This window comes from Rhizopus delemar, genomic scaffold (genome assembly GCF_000149305.1).
Source record: "Rhizopus delemar RA 99-880 supercont3.8 genomic scaffold, whole genome shotgun sequence".
Taxonomy (NCBI): Eukaryota; Fungi; Mucoromycota; class Mucoromycetes; order Mucorales; family Rhizopodaceae; genus Rhizopus; species Rhizopus delemar.
This window is the reverse complement of record NW_027137834.1, coordinates 1799292-1811534: the sequence shown is the minus strand read 5'-3', so window position 1 is coordinate 1811534 and position 12243 is coordinate 1799292. Positions and strand designations below refer to the sequence as shown.

Genomic DNA, 12243 nt, shown 5'->3' with positions numbered 1-12243 from the left:
CTGTCTATCTCTATCTGATATTATCTGTTGGTCCTTTTACCTTTTGATAAACGCTATAATAGATGGTGTTACCCTTTATCACGTGATTGGTCGACGTCATCAATTCCTGCAGTGGATGTACCTTATTTTAGTACTGTGTGAATAAAGAGAAAGGATAACTTTTTTTTGTTCCGATTTATAATTTTAATTCTATCTTGGGAAGCTTGTCTAACAAACAAATACTTATTGTTCGATCCTTTTGTGTTCACGTTCATTTAAATTTATATATATAATCCTTATTGTATATTTAACTGAACAATCCCTAAATACTACGTTTATTCTATTGCGACTCGTTAAGAATCTGTTGGTTTAATCTTAAGGAAGAGGTTATTTTTGACGGATACACTACAATAATATACTCAGAAGGAATTGGTGGAATTATTGTTACAGTAGGTCAAAAAACTGCTGCAAGGAATTGCAAAATTCATGTTTTACAGCTGCTTGTCCATGGATACTGCACCAAACTATCTCAAACTTTGACTGTTTGTACCTCAATGGAAAGTGCATTTATTCGTCGATTATCGGATATGGGCAATGGTTATTGGTGGAATTTGAGATCGCTAAAGGTAGTATTATGAACATCCGACATTTTTTACTTGTTCAGATATGTTTGAAATGACGAATTTTAATACGACCCAACCGGTTGCTATCATAATTTTTCACATTCTTGACATGATTAGAATGTTGCCAGTATATAAAAGCGCTTACAATTCCTTTATTTTAAATTTTATATTTCCTTACTTAAATTATTTCTCTTTTTTACCTTATTACCAATCGCATGCCTAAACGACTGCCAGAAGGAAAAGTAGACGATCTCAAACAGACATTAACCGGATCCACATCAAAATATGATATTGCTAAGGAGACTGGATTACATGAATCAACTGTTAGTAGATACTTTATAACGTTGTTTTCAAGTAGGACAGTGAGCACAGGTGATAGACCTGCAGTAGTCTCCAAAGTGACGAAGCGGTTAATCAAAAGAAAAGTCATTGAACGGGTTTTAAAGACTTCCAAAGAGGTATACCGGGAGCCAGTTGGATTTGGCTACGATATCTCATACCAGTCAGAGATTAACGTACTGAAATCAATGGAGTTCCATTTTCTGATAGAAAAAAAGTAGCCATTTCAGACAAACGTGCATACGTAGCATCAGTTAGAATGGAAAAAGGAGCATCAGGACTGGGCAATGGTTGACTGACAACAAATCGTTTACTTTAATGAAACCAAGATCAACGTATAGGGCTTTGATGGTGATGATCACTATCGGAAAAGGCCAAGTGACCTTTTTCAACATCATGACCTGGATTTTGTAATCCACCATGAAGCTAGCAAATTGATGTCCTAGTGTTGTATAACCTCTGAAGGACCAGGATATGCTTGCTAGATTTACGATGGAAACTTGAACTCGGGTGTTTACCAGCATATTTTGAACACTACGCTTCGTGATACGATGAAGTACTACAATATCGACTGGTCCAACATTTACTTTTAGCATGACAATGACCCAAAGCACAAGGAATAATTTACAATGGCCTAGTTATGTAGTAGCCAAGAGAGCTATATTAACGATTGACCAACTCGGAGCCACGACTTAAATTCAATCGAGCACGTATGGCATCAATTGAAGTTGAAACTCAACTATTACGAACAGAGAGCAAAGAACACGGATGTGCTTTGGGAACGAGTTGAGGAAATATGAATTGACTTCAATAAATAACTTTGTCAAAGACATGTAGATAATATTTCGGAAAGAACTCAAGAGATTATTAATAGAAAAAGAGGACCAACCAAATATTAATAAATAAATTCATTCCGTTGAAATTTTCATTTTTTCAAATTTTCAAATTGCGCATCTCATACTTCCTTCAATACTTATCCAATAGGGCTTAAACTCTTTCGGATTTTTCAAGGCATGTAGAAGATTTACTATGTGGGAACAGAGGCAGTTTGTACCATTGTAACAGGATATGCGCTATAAAAACCAAGAAAAATGGATTCCTTGCAGCAGTTTTTTGACCTACTGTATATCCAATTCAATCACTACGTGCGGCTGTAGAACAACAGTAATAACTAATCGAAAACAGTAATATAATAACAACCATGTACCAATTGTCTCAGTTTGGTGGAGAAGCTGGGCGTGCACATAAACAAATCATTCAATTCGTACTATAAAAAAATTTTTACAAAAAAAACTTTTTCAAGGACCGATAAAGTTTGACAGCTACTAAAAACGGAATCAAGTACAACGAAAGGGGCAGACCAAAAAAAAAGAAAAAGGGGGGGTACCATCAATCCATCCATTACAATGGCAAAAGAAGTACACACAAGCATGTTTGGTGAATCATCCAACAATATCAATACGATCAAGTCATTTATGGCTAGGCCGGAACCTTTTTACGGTGTGAAAGGTGAAAACCCTGGGTCTTGGCTGCGGTCAATCGACAGAATTAGAAAGGGAACCAAGGCTAGCGATGAAGACGTCTTACTTATTGTTGGTACGCTACTGAAAGGAAATGCTGGAATTTGGTGGGACTCAATAGAAGATTTTGTTACTACTTGGAGTGACTTCAAAACTAAGTTCCTTGGCAATTATATTAATGAAGAAACCAAGATACAATGGCGAAAAGAATTAAAAAATAAAAAGCAAGGACCGGTGGAAACTATAGATGAACTGGTGAATTATCAATTAGATATGTTCCAACGCCTGGGCTGGACTGATGAAGGTGATAAGATCGAGGTGTTCATTTCTGCGCTAAGAGAAGATTACTCTTATGAAGTGGAACGTGCAAGACATGTTACGTGGGAAGGTGCCGTCAAGGATGCCAAACAGTTGGAATCATTAAGTGCAAAATATAATGGTAAAAAAATAAAAGAAAACAACATTCCTACTGTTGTAAACATAGTTATTTTCTATAAGATATCAGTTGTATTAAAATAATAACGATACACAAAAATTAAACTATGATTGAACAATTCCACACTTTTCCAAATTTAGAACAATAAGATCAGTATTTGTCATCCTAGCGAGTCTAATCAATTGTCAACCCCAAAAGTAATTACAGTAGGTCAAAAAACTGCTGCAAGGTGTTATAGGTAGACATAATAAAATAATAAATTATGCTATAAACCAAACATCTCCAACACTAGCATAGTTGAATCATAAAGATCTGACGATGAATTATATCATAAAGAGTAATGAATGTCTTGCATATATAATACCAACTTGTTATAGTAATGAGTCTTTGCATAATCTCTTTTATGATCCAATGTATTAAGTTGCATCGAGACTATGTATGTCAGAATAGAATATTGTTTTTCTTGCATAGTAACTTTATTGATCTAAACGAATGATTGAGAAATAATCCTATCGATAATCCGATTGGTGCCTTAATAGCTCCTGTTGTCTCCATTATTAGGTTTCAGTCTTTCTGCACTTATTTAGTAACCGAGTTTACTCAAACCCAATAACCATTCAGGAACAAAATACAAGTGCCGTCTTAAACAACGATTCCATGGATGACTATTTATAAATGCAACACTAGTAGCTTAGAACAACGATTTATAATATAATTATACAAGATAAGATTCCATGGAACAAGATATGATGACAATGCCCCAATCCATAATGAAACATCAAGAAAGAACCAATTGATTTAACTCAATCGTCCCCATGAATTATCATTCAAAAGAATATAAATATCCCACCTAAATCCTGATTGAAAAAAGGATAACTTTTAACTTGGATATAATCAAGAATAAAAAGTATCTCAAAGTAATTATCGTTTTGGTGCTTTTTTATTTCTTTTTTATCTTCGTTTATTACATTTCCGATAGTGATCATCACCATCAAAGCCCTATACGTTGGTCTTGGTTTCATTAAAATAAACGATTTGTTGTCAGTCAACCATTGCCCAATCCTGATGCTCCTTGTTCCATTTTAGCTGATACTACGTATGCACTTTTGTCTGAAATGGCTCCTTTTTTTCTATCAGAAAATGGAACTCCATTGATTTCAGTACGTTAATTTCTGACTGGTATGAGATATCGTAGCCAAATCCAACTGGCTCCCGGTATACCTCTTTGGAAGTCTTTAGAACCCCTTCCATGACTTTTCTTTTGATTAACCGCTTCGTCACTTTGGAGACTACTGTAGGTACACCACCTGTGCTCACTGTCCTACTTGAAAACAACGTTATAAAGTATCTACTAACAGTTGATTCATGTAATCCAGCCTCCTTAGCAATATCATATTTTGATGTGGATTCGGTTAATGTCTGTTTGAGATCGTTTACTTTCTCCTTTGACAGTCATTTATGCATACGATTGACGAGAGGGTAAAAAAGAGAAATAATTTAAACAAGGGAATATTGTGATATTTGAGGTTTTATAATATAAAAAGTACTAAGTCAATCAACAAATATAAAAATAAGTGAGACTCAAAGTAGATTGTTCTTTATTCAAGTTAAAAATATGAGGGTATTTATACTTTTCTAATCACGGCTAAATATTAATATTTACAGTATATGACTATTGATTATTAATCGATATTAGACAATGAGTTATTTACATGATTGGCATAGTTTAACATCTTCTTATCAAGAAGTAATTATTAATCCTGATCCAGGAACTTATTAGAATATTCTGGAGTGGATCGGGATTTTATTTGAAGTGGCGTAATACAATGTCCGATATTCCTAATTCGGAGGACCATTGTTCGTAGTAACTTATATTATTACTTTATTACATGTGTAAATACCACATCCCTCCCTGCCAGATTGGGACAATCATTTATTTATGTACGATTTCTTTTGCTTCGTCTCAAGTCGTTAATATCTATGGCTTTTCTTTTATGTTTATTATGGGTCTTGTTTATATCTTTAGATAATTTATATTTATTATCCTGATTAACTTTGGTGTCTTTATCATAGAGTGATTTAAGTGACTCTGTAGCTTTATGTAAAATTCCCTTTTCATTATTATGCTTATGTATCAAAGGTTTATTTTTTGCGGGATCTCTCTTGAATTTATTTTGTGGATGTAATCCCATTCGTTTCATATAGTTCTCAATAGTAGAGGTATGGGTGATTTTATCAGGCGTAAGCCATGAGTCTTCATCCTTACTATACCCTTTCCAACGTACTTTGAACTCTCTGTTATTACCTCTACCTCTATGATCTACAATTCCTTCGATCTCATAAACCTCTTCATTGTCCTCATTTATATTATGCAGATCAATTGGCTTTAATTCAGAAGGAGTATAGTCTCGAAACATTAGTAATCCCATTTCATCCTGAACTACGTAGGATCCACCTCTGGTTTTACGAATCACTGTATACGGACCATCATACACAGGATTTAGTGAACCAGTCATAGTAGGAACTTTAGCCATGACATGACTTCCTTCTTTGAAGTCATCAACTATTGTATTATGCTTTTCAAACTGCTTTTTCATGTTTTCAACATACTTGTCAGTTTTATCTTTAATGGCTGGGAAGACTACTTGATTCATATGATCAATTCTTTCCAACAATTCTTCGTATGAGAGCGGTACGGCTTTCTTTGGATCCTTTTTTCGGTAATCTTCAAATCCGTTCATTTTTCTCGCAAACATCAAAGAGAAAGGTGGAGTATTAAGCCTTTTAGATACTTTGTTATTTATAAATAACTGTACACTAGGTACATAAAAGTCCCAGTCTTGTCCTGTTCCTTGTACTGATTTAGCAATAGCAATCTTAGCAGTCTTAACCCATCTTTCCGCACTGCCATTTGCTTGCGGATGATAAGGTGAGATAAGTCTGTGATCTATGCCTGTACTTTCAGTTAACAATTTCATTGTGACATTTTTAAATTCGGTTCCGTTGTCTGATTGTAGAATACGCGGGTAACCAAAGTCACTAAAAACTTGGACAAGAGTGCCAGCAATAGTTTTGGCTTTCTTATTTGGTAAGCATCTTAGAATACAGAATCGTGTGCATATATCTAATAGCACCAATAAGTATTTATTGTCATTCGGAGTTGTGGGTAATTCAGCTAAATCCATCGACCAGTGATCACCAGGTAGGTATGAATATACTGGTCTTAGAGGATGATATCCTTTTCTGGTTATATTATGCTTTTGACAAGCAACACATGATTTAACAAGTTCGACTGCGTCGACTATCATGTTTTTCCAGTGCAATCCGTCATTATGTAATACTTTTACTATATTTTCAGCACCAAAGTGACCCATTAGATGAGCTCTTAGCATAAGTTGCTTTCTCTCATTTTTAGGAGGAGTCATATAATCACACTGCTTATATTGTGCAGGTTTTTTTACTGTAAATTTTTTATGTTTATTTGATCTTATAGCTCTTATCGCTGTATGTATAATGCCATTTTTAGTTCTAGTATCCTGTTCACTCCCCCTCAGCATTTGATCCGTAGGGAAAAGGCGAGATAAATGGTCAGGTAATATGTTATCCATACCAGGAAGATGAATTACCTTAAGTTGGTAATCAAGAATGATATCAAACCAATTCATCATCATGGTATTTGCATATTTTTGTGTATGAAGATAGGTCAGAGCTTTATGATCTGTATAAAGTGTAAAAGGATTTCCCCATAGAAATTTATGAAACTTTTTGAGTGCAAATACGATTGCCAGAAGTTCTCTCTTCGTGGTACTATAATTTCTCTCGGACTTGGAAAGAGAACGTGCCATGAAACCAATATATTTTATTGTGGTCTTTTTCTTTCCCTTATCCTTTAAAACATTATCGTTTTTAACTACATCTGTAGAATCAACATTAGATGTCAACTCCACATGTTCTTGATATAGTACAGCACCAATACCGTAATTTGAAGCATCAGTTGCGACAAAAAATGGCTGTCTGAGATCAGGTTGACTTAACACCACATTGGAAAGTAAAACTTTCTTTATTACCTCAAAATGAGTTTGATGCAAGGGTGTCCAATCCTTCTCAGTTATTATTTTGCTGTTACGAAGATGATCTAAAGGAGCAGTTAACATGGCTGCTTTAGGAATATGTTCGCGGAAATAGTTTACAACACCTAAGAATCGCTGAACATCCGTGCCACATGTAGGTCTAGGCCATTCTTCAATATTTGTTAGCTTACGAGTATCTAACGAAGATCCTTTAGCAGAGATACAAAAACCGAGTAAATAAACGCAGCTTTGTGCAAAATGACATTTATCGACGTTGAGAACGAGATTCACCCTAGTAAGCGCTTCTATAGCAGCTTTTACATGTACAGCATGCTCTTCCATATTTTTCGACATTATAACAATATCGTCAATGAAAGTTCGTACAAAGGGCATGTCTTTAAATATCTGCGTCATTACTCTTTGGAATACGTTTGATAGGAACTTTATTCCAAAAGGAGCACCAACAAACATATACTGCTGACCGTTATATGTAAATGCGGTCTTAGGCTGGTCTTCATCATGAATCTTAAAACGATGAAATGCAGCAGTCAAATCCAAAGTAGTAAAGATTGAGGATCCAGATAATTCATGAAAAATATCCGTTATGAGAGGTATAGGAAACTTATCGTCTGGTAATAGAGCATTTATATGTCGAGGATCTAGACATGGTCTTTTGCCAGTTTTATTTCCATTTGCATCCTTTTTATCAGCTAAAGTTAATGGAGAATTCCAGGCCGTATTTACAGGAGCTTTTGTGATGGTACCCATTGTCTAACCATTTATTGATGGCTTCATCCAAGACAGGTTTCAAATTTATATGCTATGGGATATTGCTTATGATTTACAATTTTTCCTTTTTCCGTGGGTAAGTGGATTATGGATTCAGGTACTGTGCAGAATGCATCTTTGGGTATGTTCATATTTTCTGCAAGTAAAGGATGAATTTTTTCTATGAACTGGGATCGTTCAAGTTCAGTGCCAGCAGGAGAGTTGTTGGGTTTAACAGTGTCATCAATTGAATCATCAAAGATGACTTCATTATCATCCCAATTATGAGCGACTCCAGTGAGAGCAATACCCAAATGACTTAAAATATCAAGGCCGAGAATGACATTACATTTATCATCTTCATTAAAATCCATAATCTCAAATGAATGGTGGAAAGTCTTTCCATTATATTTCAATTCAAGTGGTTCAGTAATACCAATCCTTTTTACAACGTTATCCTTTCCAGCTAAATTAATAAGACCAGTTTTATGATAGAATTTAACTTTATTTATTTCAATAAATTTTCTATTTATGACTGATATTTCTGCACCAGTGTCAATTAAACCAAGTGCTCTATTCGTCTGGATGATTATAGGAGTATATAAAGAAAAGGAATTGTGAGTCAACAAGTCATTTTTCTCTTGTTTTATTGCTCTTATGCACTTACCGAATTGCATTTTATCCTCTAGTTCATCATCAGTACTAGGTTTCTTGTTATTTGATTGTCTCTTGGCAAATTCATTCCATGCCTTAGTAGAGGGATGATCAAGTTTTTTAACGTTTTGCTTTCGTTTTTCTATCTTCCTTACTGTGCTCTTATTCTTTTGGGCAAAGAATTCCATGCACTTATGTCCCTTGAACCATGTATCTTTACAATATAGACACTTTTTGGAACTGGAGGAGTCAGAAGAGCTTGAAGAGGTGAAGTGACCATTAGAACTTTTTTGTTTCTTTATAAAGTCACCATTTGAGGACTCAGAATGACCTCTTTTTGCACCCTTAAAGCCATGGCGTTCACCTTTAGAGTGCTTGTATGGGGTAGAAGCAGCATAGGGCTGGTGCTTGTGTACTTCCAAGCCAGAAGCAAGTTTTTCAACTTCTCTGATAGAATTGATGTCTTGTAAGAAAGTAGCACCATAGTTGGATGACAATACCGTTCTTATGTGAAGGTTTAAATCATCATGAAGAGAGTTGATGTATATTCGTGCAAGCATGTTTGAATCCGAACACTGAGCGGTTTGAGCAAGGCGGTTGAAACGAGCAGTGAAATCAGACACCGTTTCATTGTTTCGCTGTTTGGATGAGAGTAGGCGTCCAAACATTTCAATTGCCTTGGCAGGGTTTTCAAAGTGCTTGCGTATAATGTCCTTGGCTTCTTCCCAAGAGTACGAAGGGCTGTGTGATTCGATTGTTTCTTGGTACCAATCTAAATTGGCTTCGCCAATGGACAAGGCCATGTAATCACGCCAGTGGACCAAGATGTTTACTTGATTGATCCTGAAAATGCGCTCAAAGGTCTTGAAAAATATTTCAACGGTGTTGAAATATTTCCAGTCATCAGGGTCAGAATCCTTCTTGTCCACCGAAAGATGCAGAATGGGAAGCTCAGAGCGGCTGATCTTGCTGTTATTGAAACTTGACCATTCGTCCTGTGCCGTATGTTCCTTATTGACAGCAGATCTAGGGTTCCCGGCGTGAGACAACATAGGCTTATGCATCCTATTTTTCTTGCATTCATTGTATAGCTCAACTATACCGTTATATCGATATTTAGCCTGTTGAACTACCTCTCTTCCTTGGTTAATTTCATCCATAGAAGCCTGAGGATTTGCATACATACGAGTGAGTTCCACCCGAACTCGTTCAAGGAGGTCATATGCCACCCTTTTAGCATTTTTCATTTCCAATAAATTGTCTTCAGAAGAAGAGGAAATGGCTCGGTTATCTTCATTTATAGACAACTCATTTAAAGAGCTAGCATAGTCTTCCGTTTCCTTTAAGACAGCATCAGCGACTTGCTCAGGAGAGTTGATCAATTCCATAGCGTAGTCAATGGGAGCAGGAGCATTGGGAGTAGCAGGAGTAGAGTTACCAGTAGCAGACATCTTGATTTTAGAACAATATCGTGGTGTATTCACTTAAAAAAATGTGATATTTGAGGTTTTATAATATAAAAAGTACTAAGTCAATCAACAAATATAAAAGTAAGTGAGACTCAAAGTAGATCGTCCTTTATTCAAGTTAAAAATATGAGGGTATTTATACTTTTCTAATCACGGCTAAATATTAATATTTACAGTATATGACTATTGATTATTAATCGATATTAGACAATGAGTTATTTATATGATTGGCATAGTTTAACATCTTCTTATCAAGAAGTAATTATTAATCCTGATCCAGGAACTTATTAGAATATTCTGGAGTGGATCGGGATTTTATTTGAAGTGGCGTAATACAATGTCCGATATTCCTAATTTGGAGGACCATTGTTCGTAGTAACTTACATTATTACTTTATTACATGTGTAAATACCACAGTGAGGACGTTGGTATGAATAGTTAAAATCTCCAGTAATAATTAGACGGTCGAGGTTAATATCCAAAGTTGGTGAATGTAGGAGGTCAAACAGCTGATCAAAGAACTGTGAACGGTGTTGACCAGAGGTGGCTGGAGCATACAGTGGCCGTCAAAACTGGTCGCATGTTTTCATATTTTGCCTATACGCACTACCTTCTACTTTATTTCTTGGCTTATTACAATGATATATACACCATTCGAAAGAGCAAGCTCTGGACAATTAGCTGGTAGTACAAACAACGCCGTAGAGCCAGTATACTGGTAGTAATTGGCACTTAAAGTCCGACGGTACATGCGACCAGTTTTGACGGCGTTTGTAAGTAACATAATATAGTCACAAAAATGTGGCTTAATTGCAATTTTTTCATATTTTTTTCTTCTCTTTCTTCTTTCATCGTAATATTATTTACATGTAAGTGTTTTTTTGTTAAATTGCAGCACTCCATTAAGACATTATACCATTGCAGATCCGACATGCGTGCAATTTCAAATGACAAAGCAAACAACATCTACTCATTGCTGAGATCCAAGAAGTCAAACAGCAAAATAGCAAAACAAGTTGGTGTTAGTCGTATCACTGTTCAGAAGTACCGCTCATCTCTTAAGATGAGTGGAAATGTTGATGAAGGTGGTCGCCCATCTCTAATTAGCCAACGCATGGTGAACTACATCCGGAGATTAGTCACCTTAGGAAGAAAAAATAACGCTGTAGAGATCCAAAAAGCTCTAAAAGAAGAATTTGGAATGTCAGTAAGTGACAGTACCGTACGCCGCGTTCTTAAAAAAGCTGGCTTTATAGCGTTTGTCAAGCCTCAAAAACCTTTGCTACGCAGCCAAAACATCGTGAAACGCCTTCAGTGGGCCAAATCGCACCAACATTGGACTGTGGACGACTGGAAACGAGTCATATTCTCAGATGAGACTAAAGTAAATCGTTTTGCATCCGACGGAAAGGCTTATGCATGGAAACTACCCCATGAGGAATTGAACTCGCGACATGTACAGCAAACCGTCAAGCATGGAGGCGGCAATATCATGGTCTGGAGCTGCATTACATGGGAAGGAGTTGGGTGGATAGTTGATGTAGGTCATCGTATGAATAGCGAAGGCTACCTTGAGGTCTTAAAAGATGACTTACTCAAGACAATGGAAAGTTATGGCTTGGATTCCTCCAAAATGGTGTTTCAGCAGGACAATGATCCGAAGCATACATCGAAGGTAGTGAAAGAATGGATTGACCAGCAGCCATTTGAAGCATTGGAATGGCCTCCTCGATCACCAGACCTAAATCCCATAGAGCATATGTGGGCTCATTTAAAGAGAGAGCTATTTCATAGCTATGAGGCACCACCAACTAGTATGCATGAGCTATGGGAGCGTATAGGTCAGACCTGGTATGCCATTTCTAAAGAAGAATGCCAAAAATACATCGAAAGTATGCCGAAAAGGTGTGCTGCAGTTATTAAAGCAAAAGGTCGTTGGACTAAATATTGATTTTTTTAAATAAAGTGTGTAAAAATGTTGACTTATAAATGCCGTCAAAACTGGTCGCATGTACCGTCGGACTTTAAGTGCCAATTACTACCAGTATACTGGCTCTACTGTGATGTCTGTGTTACCATATAATTGTCCAGAGTTTGCTCTTTCGAATGAAGTATATTTCATTGCTATAGACTAAGAAATGAAGAAGAAGATAGTGCGTATAGGCAAAATATGAAAACATGCGACCAGTTTTGACGGCCACTGTATGTAACAAGAACATAGAAAGGAGCAAAGGCGTTGTGAGGATGTGTAACCTTTGTGAGTATAGTTCTATCGTTCTCAGGTGTCAAATTGGTCGAGAATACGAAGGAAGGACTGAACGAGACAATACCACAATGTCGAGACCATAAGGAGTGTTGAGCCTGGAATTGTGTATTGATCAAAGA

General features: G+C 36.2%; 4 protein-coding genes across 4 annotated transcripts; 1 reads left to right on the top strand and 3 right to left on the bottom strand.

The window, feature by feature from the left end:
• Window positions 1-423: 423 nt before the first annotated feature.
• RO3G_10875 (uncharacterized protein) lies at window positions 424-692 on the bottom strand (the record flags this gene model as incomplete). The annotated part of the gene is made up of 2 exons (XM_067665459.1): window positions 424-519; window positions 636-692. 2 exons carry the CDS (start codon window positions 690-692, stop codon window positions 424-426), a joined length of 153 nt encoding a protein of 50 aa, XP_067521560.1.
• Window positions 693-2347: 1655 nt separating this feature from the next.
• Window positions 2348-3045, top strand: RO3G_10874 (uncharacterized protein; the record flags this gene model as incomplete). Its single annotated transcript, XM_067665458.1, has 2 exons — window positions 2348-2900; window positions 3038-3045. 2 exons carry the CDS (start codon window positions 2348-2350, stop codon window positions 3043-3045), a joined length of 561 nt encoding a protein of 186 aa, XP_067521559.1.
• Window positions 3046-4834: 1789 nt separating this feature from the next.
• RO3G_10873 (uncharacterized protein) lies at window positions 4835-9840 on the bottom strand (the record flags this gene model as incomplete). The annotated part of the gene is made up of 3 exons (XM_067665457.1): window positions 4835-7738; window positions 7813-8237; window positions 8403-9840. 3 exons carry the CDS (start codon window positions 9838-9840, stop codon window positions 4835-4837), a joined length of 4767 nt encoding a protein of 1588 aa, XP_067521558.1.
• Window positions 9841-11453: 1613 nt separating this feature from the next.
• Window positions 11454-11564, bottom strand: RO3G_10872 (uncharacterized protein; the record flags this gene model as incomplete). The annotated part of the gene is made up of 1 exon (XM_067665456.1): window positions 11454-11564. The coding sequence occupies one exon, from the start codon at window positions 11562-11564 to the stop codon at window positions 11454-11456; it is 111 nt and encodes a 36-aa protein (XP_067521557.1).
• Window positions 11565-12243: the final 679 nt, after the last annotated feature.